This window comes from Hypomesus nipponensis, chromosome 9 (genome assembly GCF_054491055.1).
Source record: "Hypomesus nipponensis isolate SF chromosome 9, ASM5449105v1, whole genome shotgun sequence".
Lineage (NCBI taxonomy): Eukaryota > Metazoa > Chordata > Actinopteri > Osmeriformes > Osmeridae > Hypomesus > Hypomesus nipponensis.
Window position 1 is genome coordinate 11,635,431 of NC_140369.1, and position 15,346 is coordinate 11,650,776.

Consider the following 15,346-nt stretch of genomic DNA (forward strand, 5'->3'; position numbering starts at 1 on the left):
AACAACAATGCAGATGTTTTACTAAAATACCTCCAAAAGCAATGTTGTATTACTTTCAAAACAATGTGAATCAGACAATATACTGCCTCTGAGATACCTCTTGTGTATCTGGCTCCCGTCTGTTACCATGTCATTGCTCAGTGAGGTATGGCTCTGTGGGACTTTATTCCCCCATAATGAAGGTGCTGAAATAATGACAGTTATTATACATGTTCTGTCATGTATTTGGGAAAGCTGAGTTAGTCCCACCTGCTCCATGGCCAGTGGATTCATCCTTAAATACATCTATTTAATGCACAATGTATATTCTAGAATCCTGATCTAAAACATAACACAGAACAGATGTCTGAATCAAGATTGGTGCTGTAAAAATACAGTTCTAATTTGTAAGCAAAAGGTCAGATTCAAAGCTAAGAGGCTGGGCATTGAGGCCAGCGTTCACAAAGATAGATGTAGTGGTAAGGCACAATTACAACAACAACTATGAGATGGGCAATGTCATGAATCACTGGCTACTGTCTGCATACAGGTGTGCACAGTGTAGGTCATCCAGAGTGGCCTCAAAAGAGTTGAAGTGAAAGAAAATTGTCAGACCCAGCAACTCTGTTGATACATTAAACACTGAATTCTTTGGTGATGAAACATCAGGGTTTGTTGGCATGAAGGTATGATGCTGTGTCTAGCACGTGGTCATACAGTAGCATTACCACATCATGCAGATATGAGTTTTTATAAACCACTGTAGGATTAGGTGTTATAATTGAAATAATTCATCCCCACAATTGAAAAATTGTCTGACCCTGAACCTTTCATGGTGTTGGTTTTAAAATGTGTCATTGTGAGATTCAAAGTAACAGGCCACATAAAATGAGAACTAAAATGGGTTAAGTAGTGGTAAGCATCCATCTCTTTCCCATTGTGAAACAAGGAGAACATGTTTTTTACCCCAGGGAAACAGTTTTGGTGTTACTCTAACCAGAGCTGTTTGGCCAGCTGCCCTTTAAAGAGCCAGTCTATTTATGCAAAGTTTAGCTGTGGAATGTTTCGTGTCAATTATTCAGGGACTTAGGACCTTCACTATCATGTGGATTGAAATTCCATAAAATATCATCCCTTACAATTGTAAAGCTCTTTTTTCTTTCTTCCCATTTGCCTATGGGACTAAATAAACAGCATCCAAAAGTTATCTGGGTTTTGCATAGTTAACATTTTGCTAATGGGTAGCCTGGCTTCTCTGAGAAACTGGGGAGCATTTTTTGGGGGCACAGTGCAGTTGTTGTAGCAACGTGGCTGAGTAGTGAATGAAGCAGATGTCAGAGTAATCCATCACATTGCAGCTCCCACTCCTCCTGAAGGAGCAGGCCCAGACTGGGACACTTGCATCACTGCTCCCTCTCACTCTATCTAGTACTGACCTACAGTCTAGACTTTAATACCACATTTGTTTGTTGATTCCTCTACTGTTTCGACATTGTATGGTAAATAAGAGGTAGATATTATTTTACACAGCAGTCTAACTTGGGAATCAATTGAAGACACACACAATACTAGTAAACTGCTGAGGCAACATTTATTAACACTGTTTGAAACATGACTCAAAATTCTGTCAAATCAGATAGGACAACACAAATATGTACTAATACATATTTGGCAAATATGTGCTGAGCGTTAAGGTTTCTGTGTCATCATATTGTAAAATAGGCTTTATAAAGACAGACAATTTAAATGTGTCTTTGGTAAAGCTGTGTCTCTATGTCATGATCCATGACAAGATGGTGCTGCAAGAAGGCTGTTGGTAGTGATTTCTACCAACTTAATCTGTTCAGCTAATCACTGGTAACAATTGGGCTACATGTAAAACTTGAAGACATTTTAAATCAACTGATGTAACAGCATCCTATTCTGTCAATGCAGTTAACCAAGCGAGTTCTGTGTACAGGCATGTATCAACATAACATAACTGGCTCTACCCCTATTGTCAATATTTAAACAGATATGGAATTCAGTTATAGAAGGGTTTTTTACACAAAGAAACAAAATAAATAAAAAATTCATATAAAAATAATCTCTCATAAAATATATCCTATCAACCAAGTCAACAATGGGACAATGTCTGGATGCGCAAACACACTTAAGGCTGTGTAGGAGAGAATTAGCTTTAAGTCACTGTTGTCAGTTAAACAGAATCACTAGGGTTGTCATTTACAACCTCTATGATTTTCCAGACAACTAGCAGCAACAAGAGGGGTAAAAACAACAACACAGAAATATCTAATACCACAATTATTCTGACCCCGTATTTCAGTAGTTAAAGTATGTGTTTCTTTTTCTAACAATGGAAACCATTTTTGTTCCAAACAATTGTCTTCAGATCTGACCTTTGACTTGGCTGGCAAGTTAAGTTTTGTTACTGACTTGATAATCAGCTTCTGTTCTGTATTCTGTTCTGTATTCTGTTCGATCTTAAGCATCTCCAGTGTTTTATCTTGGAAAAAGTAAGTTGTGCACATATTGTATGAGAATTAGAGGAGTAAGGTGGGGTATTATTTGTATCTAAATGTGTATGTCATCTGTACATTCCACCAGTTTTAACTATTAATTCAACAATTAATTCTGATTTACATCAGTAGTTTCATTAAATAAATTAATATTAGTCTACTCACTAGATTGAAAAGTAACATGACTGTCTTTAACATCTCAGTAGATTTAAGGCAAAATACCCGAAGGTCCAATTATCCAAAGAGTCGATGAACTATGATACAGAAATCTATACAGACATCCAATACAAATGGGCCACACATCAGCAAGGTATCACACCAACAATGGTTTACAAATGGGTCCATAGAGCAGTCTTTGGAACCATGGACCAAGTCAAAGTTATTTTCAGTGGCAACTCTGTCCAGTTTAATGTCACGGTAGATGTCCATTGGCAGCAGCACAAAATAATTAATTAATAATTAATAGTATTCTCTGAAATAAACTGGTATTTGCAGGCGGAAAAGGTGTATGCCTGTGAGGGCCATAAACACTGCAAATATAGGACATCCACTGACTGATGCAGGCCAAAGATCAGAGCAGGAATAATATTTAGGTATTAGGTATTCTTGTTCTTACTGTATGTCCACAGAGAACCCTGTCAAAAGTAAAATACCTCTCTCTCTCTCTCTCACACACACACACACGCACACACACAAACCATACATATACACACACAGACACACACACACACACACACTACATTCACATAGAGTGCTCACAAATACACAAACCTAGGAATAAATGTGCATATAAATAGGTGTTCAATAAATATTTTCATTTACACGTGTACACCTCTGTCCTCTCACTGCAGGTGTTGCACTTGACGTAGCAGCACCAGAGGAACTTGCAGTTGCACTGCCACACACGTGAGTACTGGTGTGTGTTGTAGCCCCGGCCGCAGCACATCAGGTCACAGCTGTTGGCCTGCTGAGCCGTCTTGTTGCACATGCGGCCCTGAGTTCCTGTGCTGCCCGTCACAGAGTCTGCCTCACAGTAGTTAGGGGACTTTTCTATGTAAACCAGATCTGTATCCATGGGCTTGCGGAAGGACAAGGGCTTCTTGAACTTTAGGAAGGTAGGCCTCTTGTTGCGGCTGGCTCTGACAGGTTCCACGTGCACTGCTTGGTTGTATTTGTCCTTCAAGATGTATCCCAGCTGACGGAACTTGGGCAGGGTGGTCCAGCAGGTCTTGGTGGTGCAGGAGCCTGAGACACCATGGCACTTACACTCCAGCCTCATGTTCTTCTCCAATATCTACAATCAAGGGAAACTGACCATTTAAAACGATCTGAAACTGTTGGCTATTACTATGACCTATCTATGTTAAAAATTATTATATAAAGCATAAGAACTTCTAAATGAATTGGGGAATCATAAAATACTTTTCATGGCATGGGAACAGTGTGAATTTAAAGTGAAGGTCGTTTTGCATATTTCATGGCATTATTTCAAACAAATGGCCATCAAACATTGACAAAGCCTCAATTGGTATGTGGTCTCAGCTGAAACATTCCTGACTAGCCCGTTGTATGGACTGTTCTACATAATACAGAGTGGTGTTAAGAATGGATATGATATAAACATTGTATGAATGAAGATTGTCGAGTACCTAAAACAGTAGTCTTGTGTGCAGTGTACACAGATAAACCCAGGGATTCATGTTTCAATTTCTTTGTGCTGCCTATACTGTATGTGCTGTATCCTTAAAATAAATCCCATGTCTACTATGTACTTGATTTACTATATAAATATATGGTTTTAACATGTCAGCTGTATATCTGCCTTTCTACGTAGACTAAAAGAAAAACCTTTTTCAAATCGTAAACAAAAACGTCATACAAGAAAAGGACAGAAGAATAAACTTCGGAAAATGTGTCGTTCAAATTAAGATATTGGCAGCCCTGAATGACCATTTCAAGGTTATATCTACAGGTTTGGTTGGCAAGTGTTTGTAGGGTGCATCTCTTGCAGCACATGGAATGACATCAGCTAACCCTCTTAGTGAGCAGGAACTCTTATGTTACAAAAGCCTCACCCAGCTTTTTAATTATTCCACTCTCTCTCGCTCTCTTGTGACTTCAGACATTCTGGAGTCTCCTGGGTAATTGTCAGAAGCCTTGGGTGCATATCTAGTTTAGTTTGGTCATGCCTCTGTTCCCGGATAAACATTTCATTCAAAGAGGTTATTGAAGTAAAGTGTTCATTTTTTTTTACATTGTTTGCATGGCACCTTTTACATCATTGTTTATTCTTCTTAGACACTTATCAAGTTTGCCATTAAAGCACTGGCACCTGGAACACTATTAAAGGTGTCACAACAAACAAATTACAGGCTGCCAACTACCCTGCAAAACTCATACTGCTGACAGTAATTAATCCAATATCCCCTGACCAGACCACTCAGACATATTTCCTATCTGGCGTATACATATGTAAACAAGGGGGCAAAATCCATGTAAAGGAGGAGAATATCAAACACCACATAAATTAGATATTTCTCCTAACAATGTGTTAGCAGTACAAAAATTCAAGGTGCAATCAACTTCTTCCCTTTCTGTGGTTTCCACCTGTAATTTCATTACAGGCCTCTTTAATCTTCATCTGACAAGCTCCAATTTTATCTGCTCAAGAGTGTGCATGGGATTATAAATCACAATACCAAGGTTACTGTGGTGCAATTGTTAACCCGTGCCATCACAATCCCCTACACTCTACTTCCAGACTTGACCAAGTGGCTTTATGCTGAGGGTTAAACAGTGGGATAAGCTATTCAATTACTGTAGGGATGAGGATGAGCTACAATTACATCTTCTAAGAAATAGGGTAATATATTGAATACAGTATACTAACTTCAAACAATTAGAACGACTGCAGAACTACCAATAAGTACAGTCATAGAGCACACCTACCTTACGCCCCGCTTCGTTGTTATGTAAATTCATCAGTGTCCTGGCATTCTGTTTAATTTCCCGAGCATCCACAAACACCTTGGAGAAGCCCAGGCCATAGCGGATATCAGCAGAGCACCCGCCCCACTTCCAGCCCTCGCCCTGTTGGTAGAAGCCCTGCTTCTCCTTATCACACCCGCAGTCGCTCAAGTTGCCCTGGGTGCACGCTGCAGTTATCGCATGGGCCACACCAGCAGCGATGATCGCATAGGTGAACGCAGCCTCCTTACTGCCTAGGAGAGAAAACAAATTATTTATAATGATTTCTGACAACAAGACCCTCTTATTCAGGCAGTATTAAGCCTCCTTACATACCTGACATAGCTCTTTCAAACCAAATCATAAAACACATGAGCTGAGCCAAGTTTTATTCATTTATCATGCATGCTTAAACAGATTAATGATAACAGGGGATGAGGGCACCAAGAGGGCTCTAAGCATTGTGCTGTTAAAACATACAATCAGAAGTGGTTTTGTTTGCACATTGTGGAAAATAAACTGGAACACACTGTATAATCCTTCATTCTAATATCAAACATAGGACAAGGAAGAGACCTTCTGATCCAGGGATGCAATTTCAAGGAATAGTCAATCTTGAAGGACTACAATGACCAAATGTGACTCAAGAGATAACCCAGAGGAGTTATACAGTTCTATGGTATATGTTTAGACTTCAGTCTGGCCCCTGTCCCAGCTTCCGTCACAAGTAGGTTCCACCCTGTGGAGGTGAGCCTGAGAGGCATGCAGACCCTCCCTAGATGGGCTGGCAGATAAAATTGATTTCCACTCTATAAATCAGTGCTTCCAGGTCAACAGCATTCTTAATTAAAATGCAGATACCCCTTACAGGTCAAAAGCTGAACAGTTTTCAAAAGAATTACATCACATGCATTCTCTAAAAGATTACAATGTACAATTTTGTGGGGAGATTTTCCTGTATAACGTAACTGATAATAGTCTGGATTTGTACATTTTACACTCTTAATGACAAAAAATATGGATGTGGTTTCTATTGTTAATTTTGGCACCTCATGTCAAGCCAACCCGAAGTTAGGTACTTTATCTCACTCAGTATCTCACTTCATAATTACCAAAGAGACCATAGTCAATGTTATCACTGTTAATTATGTATTGCACATTCCATTTTGGATGACCAATACAGTGCAGTGACTATATTGTGCTGAAAAGAAAACGTGTATTTAAGTGTTTTTCAAAGTGAAAGACGCCATTTGGAAAACAGGATGTGTGACGCTTCTGTATGAAGTCAGAATGTGTACACATTGGGATAAAGATTCAAGCATAATTAATTTTCTTTTTGAGAGAAATGTCAATACATTCAGGACAAAGGTTTTTGTACAAAGTAGTATCCAAAGGAGCTTGGGTACAAAACTGTATGTGCTGACCTGCTTGCAATAGCAGTCTTCAAAAAGCCAACTATACACATCAGTTATGTGTATACCTAAGATTGACCTGATGTCAATCAACAGAGTTCTTTTCTAAAATTAATGTTAGTTTGGATGCTGGAATACGGAATTCTTCAACATCCCATCCATGAGTCAGACAGTTGTTTTCCCTGGTGTGTTGGTTCAGAAATGTACACTTTTATCAAGATAACAGCACAAACATAACTGATAAAAAAAGCTATAAAACTACTCTGTTATGACAAGAGTTTCATTACTTTTCCAAAGGTATCTGAATCAGTGGCTTAAAATGATATGTCAAACTTCCTTTGCCAAAATGTGCTAATGCAAAAGGTTAATGTATAAACCCAGCACATTTTACTTGTCTGGACTTGAGGCATTTATGCTTTTAGGGGGAAAGTATTTTATGCACATACTGTAGTGGTCGAGCTGAACTAAAAAGGGGTGTTCTACATGATAAAACAACAATATTATGAATACAGATTTATAGATATAGGTATAGTAGACATTCTAAGTTTTGCTAAAGCATTTAAATGCATATAGTATGTTATCCACAAGCACCAATAACATAAGGTGATGTGTTTATATGCTTTTGATCCCAAAGTGGGATCAATCTTTCAAAATCTAAAAAAATACCTCCATCTGGACAACATACCATCACAAAACAATAATATTTAGCATGCCCTTCTTCAAGTGTATCGGGTCTACTTAAACCAAAATGGCAACCTTGTTAAAGTTTGTTCAGACAGATCTCAACCTGAAGAACTGGACATTTTTCTTGTTCCATTTGAATCAGTAGCATGGACATTAAAATGTTACCTTGTATAGTCAGAATATACAAGGTATACAGTTTTCAATTCTAATGAAAAACATCTAAGTTTTACACCATGCTGAATCCATTCACAAGATCATGATTTAGACGTAATATCCTTTGGGTCTCTGATGCAGAGGACTAAAAACACATGCAGTCAATGTGGGCAAATTCCATAGAGAATTTCTTTGTGCCATGTAAAATGACTACAGTGATGACAATGATGAATATTGCACTGCATAAAGAGAAAAATTCTTGTTTATTTCTGGGACAATCTGGTAATTTGAGAAACCATTCCCCCAAGTCATGTTTTACAGAAAACCAAGAGGCAGTAAGTGTAACAAATTCCACCAAGTTCTAATAAGGATCCCATTTATAGCTTGGCCTCTTTACTGCTTGATTCATTTGTTAAGATTAAGTATTTACAACTCTGTAACTCTTTGTAGATAGTAACAATGTCCAACAAAGAATGATCATTCATAGAAATATAGCCTATGCATTTTGGTTTTGAGTTGACTCAGGTGGCATACAATGTAATTAGGTCTTCAAATGTTTCAGTAACTTATTAAATATAGGTTGGAAATACAAGCTACGTGTATCAATTAATTGGTGTAATTATTTGATGTACGGTTATCGTAAATTAATCTGTAACATACCCACTTTCAGCTCTTTTCCAAAGACAGTTCTCTCGCCCAGGGCAGAGCAGTTCCATCTCCCATGTTTGAACTGAAATTGGCACTCGTTTATCCCCATTTGAGCCCCCTCTCCGATGACTATGATAGCATCGGGTCGGCTTTGACAGATAGTCCTTTGACGAGGAGCCAAACCTGGAATTTTGTTACAGATTATACTCGCTCCCAATGCAACCACAGACGAAAAGCCCCTGTAAAATAAATACATTATAATGGATCACTGATGAATAAGATCATACGCAAATTAATGAGGTTATCATTCGTCTATCATTTTGATATAGCCTATATATATTTATTATATATTTAAAAAAACATATCCTCCTATACAGACCTTGCAGGGTATGGGTATGATAAGCCTAAACGTGATTTAAAGGTGAGGCCAACCTTTACCAATGTCTTCACAAAAATAAGTTTTCCATCTAACTTCTACCTTCTTGCTCTACACACTATCAGGTCTGAACATGTACGAATATGCGGGCTACTCACCCAATTTTCAAATATACAATTCCCAAGCAAAGAAAAATGTGAAAAATCCAGCGGCGTGTTTTTCTACTCATGGTGTTCAGCCACTAGATTTGAATATGATTGCAATAATTATGCTTTGCTCTATTAAGCAATGCTCCACCGGTATCTTGCTCGTCACACACGCAGGAATTCCAGTATAAAATATTAGCGGAACGACCACATTCCTTGAGACAAATAAAAGTTCCTTTGAAATAGACGCGAAATATCCTTGAGTTGGTCTTGAGTTCGAGTTCATGTGGCATTGGATGTCTGTCTCAGGTAAACCTGCGCGCTTTCGCCTGCACTTCTGCAGGTTCTTGGTGTCTATCTACCTTGTCTTTGGGGCGTGTTCCCCAAATAAATATGCCTTTCTTGGAGGTGCATTTACCTGTTTAAGAATAAGTGGTAGAAAGATTCGCAGAATCCCCCCATTGAAAAGTGTAGGCTAGACACCCATATCAATATAATAGTATGGATTCTTAAAAGGTATGAATTCATACATGTATATATCAAAATGTACTTCAAAATATCTGTTTGGATATGTTGCTTTGGAAGAGAAAAAAAAATACGCATCCATCTACCAGGACATAACTCCGCCGATCTAGACCGTTTATTTATTCTCCATCTCACCAAGGCCCCTCCCACTCCCGAGTAAAATAATCAATTTGACTTTTGATAGGCTCGCCTGAAAAGACAAACTTTTGCCCATCAGGACCTTAATTTTTTTTACAAAAGGTCAACGGCATCTGTATTGAGTTGAAGAGGTTTGTTTATATCATTAATCAAAATGATTATTGTATCAGTGTGTCAATTCTTACATGTGGCATATATTCACATCGTAAGACATATGGTCTACACCGCAGTTAATCAAATTGCACTCAAATGCATTATAGTAACTTTGTGTTATTTTAGCCACCTGTTGTGAGTGTATTATTATTTTATATTTGTGGAACGTCCAAACAAGACTTTAAATTGTTTGTGCAGTCCCATATATTTTACAATTGCACCATCTGCAGGTGGTAATGACCTACTGCATTGGTCTGAGTTCATACATAAAAAAATGTACTTAATTAATCAGCTGTATTTTATGAAGTAAACTGTATTTAAAAAAAATGCCTACTTAAAAAAGCATGAACAAATGCAATGACGGCAAACAAAGCAGAAAGTATTTTCAAAGATCAGCATTTCTTTATATTGTATTGACTCAGTACATTTTCACAGTAAGGCATTCGGTTTTCAGGTTGTTCCTCCAACTATAAAATCAGCTACAACTACCAATTTTAGGCCATCTGAAATGTGTCTCATTACAGGCATAATGGTTAGCATGCAAGCAATTTATAAATTACAATTATCCAATTTACATGCACTGTTGCAGATCAGCATTGACCAGCAAGAGATGCATTTATGGTATTGTAATATAAACATGTCTGTCTGAATACAACTTTGAGAACAAAAGCAGTCATTCAAATGGTTTGGAAAAGATGATGTTCTGCTTCTCAGGGAAGGCAATAGATTGTATAGTTATCATCTAAAAAGGGTAAAATCCCTACCCTTGAACTATACAATCTACTACCTCACACTGCTTAAGCAATAACTGACTTGTAAGCAGACGATACACCACATCACTTTCTCAGAGGTGAACAAAATCTATTTTGTCACAAAAATCTTTTCTCATAAAAATGAAGGTTGAACAAGGGATGTAATATAATTTGAAAGTTCATCGTTGGACATCCTTATTCTAAATCAAAGGTACTATAAGCAAGTTGGAGACAGAAGCATCAGTGTCACGTTGAGAAAGACAGTAGATTGTATAGTTATCTCCCAGTGTGGGTGTGACCCTAAAACTATACAACCTACTACCTCATCCCACAGTGCAACAACCCCATCCTTTGTTAAAGGCCCAAGTCCACTAGGTCTTCAAGTCTGTCCACATTACAAAACAAGGACTGGGGTCATAATCTGTGAGTAGAGAAAAATAAGACATGTTAAAATGTGACAAATAATTCCCATTAATCGTTATCATACCTGGTGATGTCTATGCTGAGCTGCAATCACATAAAACGAAGACGTATGCTGATCTGTAATCTACAGATCTCTAATCGACATAACACAATAGGTAATTTTCTGCGCATTGCAACTACAGGCTATCAAAGTCACTACTAGTAATTTATCTACAAACGACTTGCCATTGGCTGCCAACGTTAGCCTACAAACACACATTTTAATTAGTTTAGCTATATTTAGTTAACTGCATCCGAACGATACTGCGACAGCGCGAATGTTAGGTACTTAACTTTAAGAGCAAGATGGTTTATACTAGCAGTGCCTAGGACTGAGCTAGTTATACATGTGTGCTACTGCTTGACTGTTAAATTAGCTAAATTAGGTGGGCTGGCTAACTGGCAGACACCTGGCCGTTTCCCACACAGGATTCCTAGATGAGCAGCATGTGGCGCGCGAAAAAAAAAGCGAATTTTGCAGGCAGATTAAGATATCTCAAAGTTCTGATACTGATTTTAAAGTGTCTCTGAACTGGGATTACATACCAGAATGCATAAAGTTTAGTAGCTTTATGGTATCCTCCGCCAAACTACAATGATGTTGAAGCAAACTTGGCACGCTACGCGGCATAGCTAGTTAAGCGTGCATTCTATGCACTAGCTAGCTGGAACTGTAATCGGGCTAGTTCACTTCACAATCGCATTCCAATACATGTAGCTGGATAGCCTGCTAACGTGCTAATGTTATTAGCTGGCTAGCTCACGTGTGCTTTAATAAAGAAAACAACAAAGATAGGATAATTGTATCTGCGGAGAGTACAGATTATAATTATGATGCAACGCAAGGTCAATAGACTATTTAGCATGTTACCCAGCAAAGAAATTACTGTTTGTTTTCCTGTTTGCTTACCTGGTTAAAAAAAAACTAGCTAGCTCCCAGAAAAACAATCTCGTCCCAGTCAAACATCAGCAGGGTTGCCAGGTGTGTGATGTTATCTCCCCCTATTAGAGCTGTCCATTACATGCATGACAACGCACGTTAGCGATTTATCGATCTATTTTATGGCATTGCATTATTTTAACCACATGTTTAACACATATTTTAGATGTGCAATGTTATAGGCACACGTATACAATAAGTTGTTTACTGTATTGATGACCCAGCAAACACACCCAGTTTGGCACTGTAGGATTCCACTTTGGGGCTGTAATTAAATCCCGCCAAAAGAGCTGCACTGGGACTGTGTTGTTTTTTGGCGAAGAGCCGGCCCATAATTATTGACCAGCTCCTGGCAGCCCTAGTAAAGCAGACCCAAGTAAATGTCGACAGCCCAGTATCAGTTTGTAGGACGCAAAGTCATCTACGTACTCCAATGCTACTCTTTGGTACTAGCTAATCTACAGTACTGTGCTAACCGTGAGCTAGCATGTTTTATGCGCTAGCGTAGGTGCTAACATCTGGACTAGCTAGTAAGTGAACGTTCGCAGTCGCACTTACTGATTTTTGTGGCGATTTAGTTTCTTCGAATAAACGTCGCGGCGTTCATTAAATAACGTTCATTTTTGGTGCAGCGTTTATTCGAGGGCGGCGTTTAATTAGTAAGAGAGATTTTGTGAATTGTAGCTGCAGTGCAGCCCCATATACAACTTTGTTGCTGGCATTGTGATAAATTAATTATGCAGCTAAAAACGTATGTTTCATTTACTACTAATACTACCGCTGCTGACCTCCTATTCTCGTCGTTGAGTTCGACAACTCCCTTTCTCATTGGCTATCAATTCGGTGTGCGCTGAGTTATTTAGGCTACAACTATCTCAGATACAAGTGTTCTACATTGTGTAGAAATCTGAACCAGCATGCTGGAACGTTAATACACATTAGCTTTCAAACAGAAAGCTGTGCCGAAAGTTATGTACATGTGTAATAAATACTAGGGTTGAATTTAAACAATTAAATAACCGTTTTGGTGCAGTTTGTTCGAGGGCAGCGTTTATTACAAAACGTTTACTTTTTTTGCGGCGTTTATTCGAGGGCGGAGTTTATTCAAAGAAATAGCCTACGGTATTTGGAATTAAACAGGTTGGGTAATTATTCGCTTTAAAGTTGAAGGCAAAATTAGACGTTATTTAGTCACACAAAAGCCAAACTACTTGTATAGCTACCATATAACATGTTTCCATCATATGTGTTTAATATGGGCGGAGCATATGGCTGATTACGAATGTAGTAAAACATTTAGATTTGAACATTACATTGCTATGGTAAAGAATGCTTTTTGAAATTACTCAAAAATATTCTGGATCCTAAGGCACTTGATTATAAGGTGTACATTGTTTACTCAGATGTTTATGGATGACAGAAAGGAACAGAAAATGGAAGCTCTCTGCAAGGAACTTTCCTGTCCGGTGTGCTTGGACCTCTTCACCCCACCAGTCATAGAGTTGCCGTGCGGACATAATTACTGCAAAAAGTGCTTAAAAGAGACAGTTGTCGCTCAAAAATCTACTGAACCAAACCACAAATTTCCCTGTCCAATGTGCAGAAAGGTAAGTAACATGATTATGCATTTTATTATGGAATTATTCTACAAATACCTATACGTCAATTCTGATAATGTACTGACTTTTAGGCATTTGCTCTGGATCAAAAAGGAATCAATGGAATGAAAAGGAATATGTTTGCTGAGAATGTTCTGGATAAAGTTAAAGAGGGAAAGATTCTGGAAAATAAGGAGGCAAATGTGCCAAAGACACAAATGTGCCCTGAGCATAATGAAAAGATGTCACTAGTAGGTTTTGGATACGCTACACTTCATCTCAACATGTTGGTAGTTTAACAGTTGTTATACAGATTTGGAGTACACCATCAAACAGCTACATTGTATCGTCATGTGTTCTTTAATTCCAGATATGTCTTGAGGAAAATACACTTATTTGCAGCTCCTGCAAGCTTTTTGGAGATCACAGCACTCACACAGTGTCCAGAATATCTGATGTGTATGAACAGAGAAAGAAGGGCTTTATTCAGTTGATGAAGAGTCTGGAAGACAAACTGAATGTCAATGCAAAACACATTGAGGTACAAAAAGATACTGTGTAATGCGCTATTAATTACCCCCCCCCCCCCTTCCTTCCCCGTATGTGTACGTCAGGCGTCAGGTGGCTGAGTTATGGAATCGGGCTAGTAATCTGAAGAGTGCCAGTTCAATTCCCGGCTGTGCCAAATTACATTGTGTCTTTGGGCAAGGCACTTCACCCTATATCTGTCTCGGGGGAATGTCCCTGTACTTACTGTAAGTCGCTCTGGATAAGAGCGTCTGCTAAATGACTAAATGTAAATGTATGTAAGATGGTCAGTATTTATTTCATGTTTAATTGATAATGAAACGTATTTTCAGAATTTGGAGCAGCAAAAAGCGGATTTGCATTCAAACACCAAGGATATTGAGGGATTTCTTAAAAAACTTGGCAATAGCATGATCAAGGAGATCCAGAACAAAGTGGCTAATATGATTCTCAAGGTTCACAACGAGTACTCAATAAGATGCAAAAGTTTGGAGGATGGCAAGGAAGAGCTTAGTGCTCCTCGGGAGATCTATGCAGAAATGAAGAAGCACCTAGATGTCAACAAATGCCCCACTGACTTCATGAAACAAGAGAGAAGACTCTTCTATGAGGCTGCGAAGATTCTTGATCCTAAAGATCTGTCAGCCAACTACAGAGAAAATATTTCCCCTGGCAGGTATGTGGAAGACCTCCTGAAGGGCATAGATTTCAAGAAGATGGGCACTGTGAAAAGCAGCAGCTTTATTAGGAAAATATCTCAAGATCTGAAAGCATGGAAATCTGGCCGCACCAACTTTGACTTAACTGCCTACAGGAGTCTGGATATAATGCTCATTAAAACCACCTCTCTTGAGTCTGACTCTAACTGTGATGAAGACTGCAGTTTGAGTTGGGAGATCCAGAGCTCCTCTGACGAGGAGGATATATAAAGAAAATAACAAATTTGTCACTTACTTTTCAATAACACATTCAATACATAAGCAGCATATTTTGTTACTTGTCTCTGCTTATTTTGTTACTTGTCTCTGCTTATTTAATTACTATACCGATCAAATTCCCCAAACCACCTCAAATGTGTGATATCTCTTATGAATATGTGTACCCTCTGGTGTACACAGAATTAACTGTTTCTGATTAGTCAAAGTTTAATGAAAGATATCTTGAATTGTATATTAAGCTGAATGACTTTGCAGTTCTCTGTAGTTGAAAGTGGACATGGTGACCTCTTCAGGGTTTTTTCCATCTTAAAATTAAACTGTTTTTTTTCAGAAATTGTTTTGAATAAATAAAATACAAAAAGTACATGAATGAAATGTTAAATGTTTTTTAATGGTGACATAATAAATGTAAAAGAAAATGTCAAACC

General features: G+C 38.3%; 2 protein-coding genes across 3 annotated transcripts; one reads left to right on the plus strand and one right to left on the minus strand.

The window, feature by feature from the left end:
- Nucleotides 1-1,654: 1,654 nt before the first annotated feature.
- wnt7aa (wingless-type MMTV integration site family, member 7Aa) lies at nt 1,655-8,967 on the minus strand. The gene is made up of 4 exons (XM_084704342.1): nt 8,897-8,967; nt 8,375-8,601; nt 5,448-5,719; nt 1,655-3,792 (listed from the first exon to the last, which is right to left on the minus strand). Exons 1-4 carry the CDS (start codon nt 8,965-8,967, stop codon nt 3,313-3,315), a joined length of 1,050 nt encoding a protein of 349 aa, XP_084560468.1. The 3' UTR covers nt 1,655-3,312.
- A 3,185-nt stretch (nt 8,968-12,152) lies between these two features.
- LOC146272937 (tripartite motif-containing protein 60-like) lies at nt 12,153-15,295 on the plus strand. Of its 2 annotated transcripts, none has more exons than XM_084704341.1 (5): nt 12,153-12,384; nt 13,258-13,461; nt 13,545-13,703; nt 13,823-13,993; nt 14,313-15,295. In XM_084704341.1, the coding sequence occupies exons 2-5, from the start codon at nt 13,258-13,260 to the stop codon at nt 14,907-14,909; spliced, it is 1,131 nt and encodes a 376-aa protein (XP_084560467.1). In that variant the 5' UTR covers nt 12,153-12,384; the 3' UTR covers nt 14,910-15,295. The 2 variants fall into 2 exon arrangements, with proteins under 2 accessions (XP_084560467.1, XP_084560465.1); XM_084704339.1 differs by having other exon boundaries at nt 12,154-12,300.
- Nucleotides 15,296-15,346: the final 51 nt, after the last annotated feature.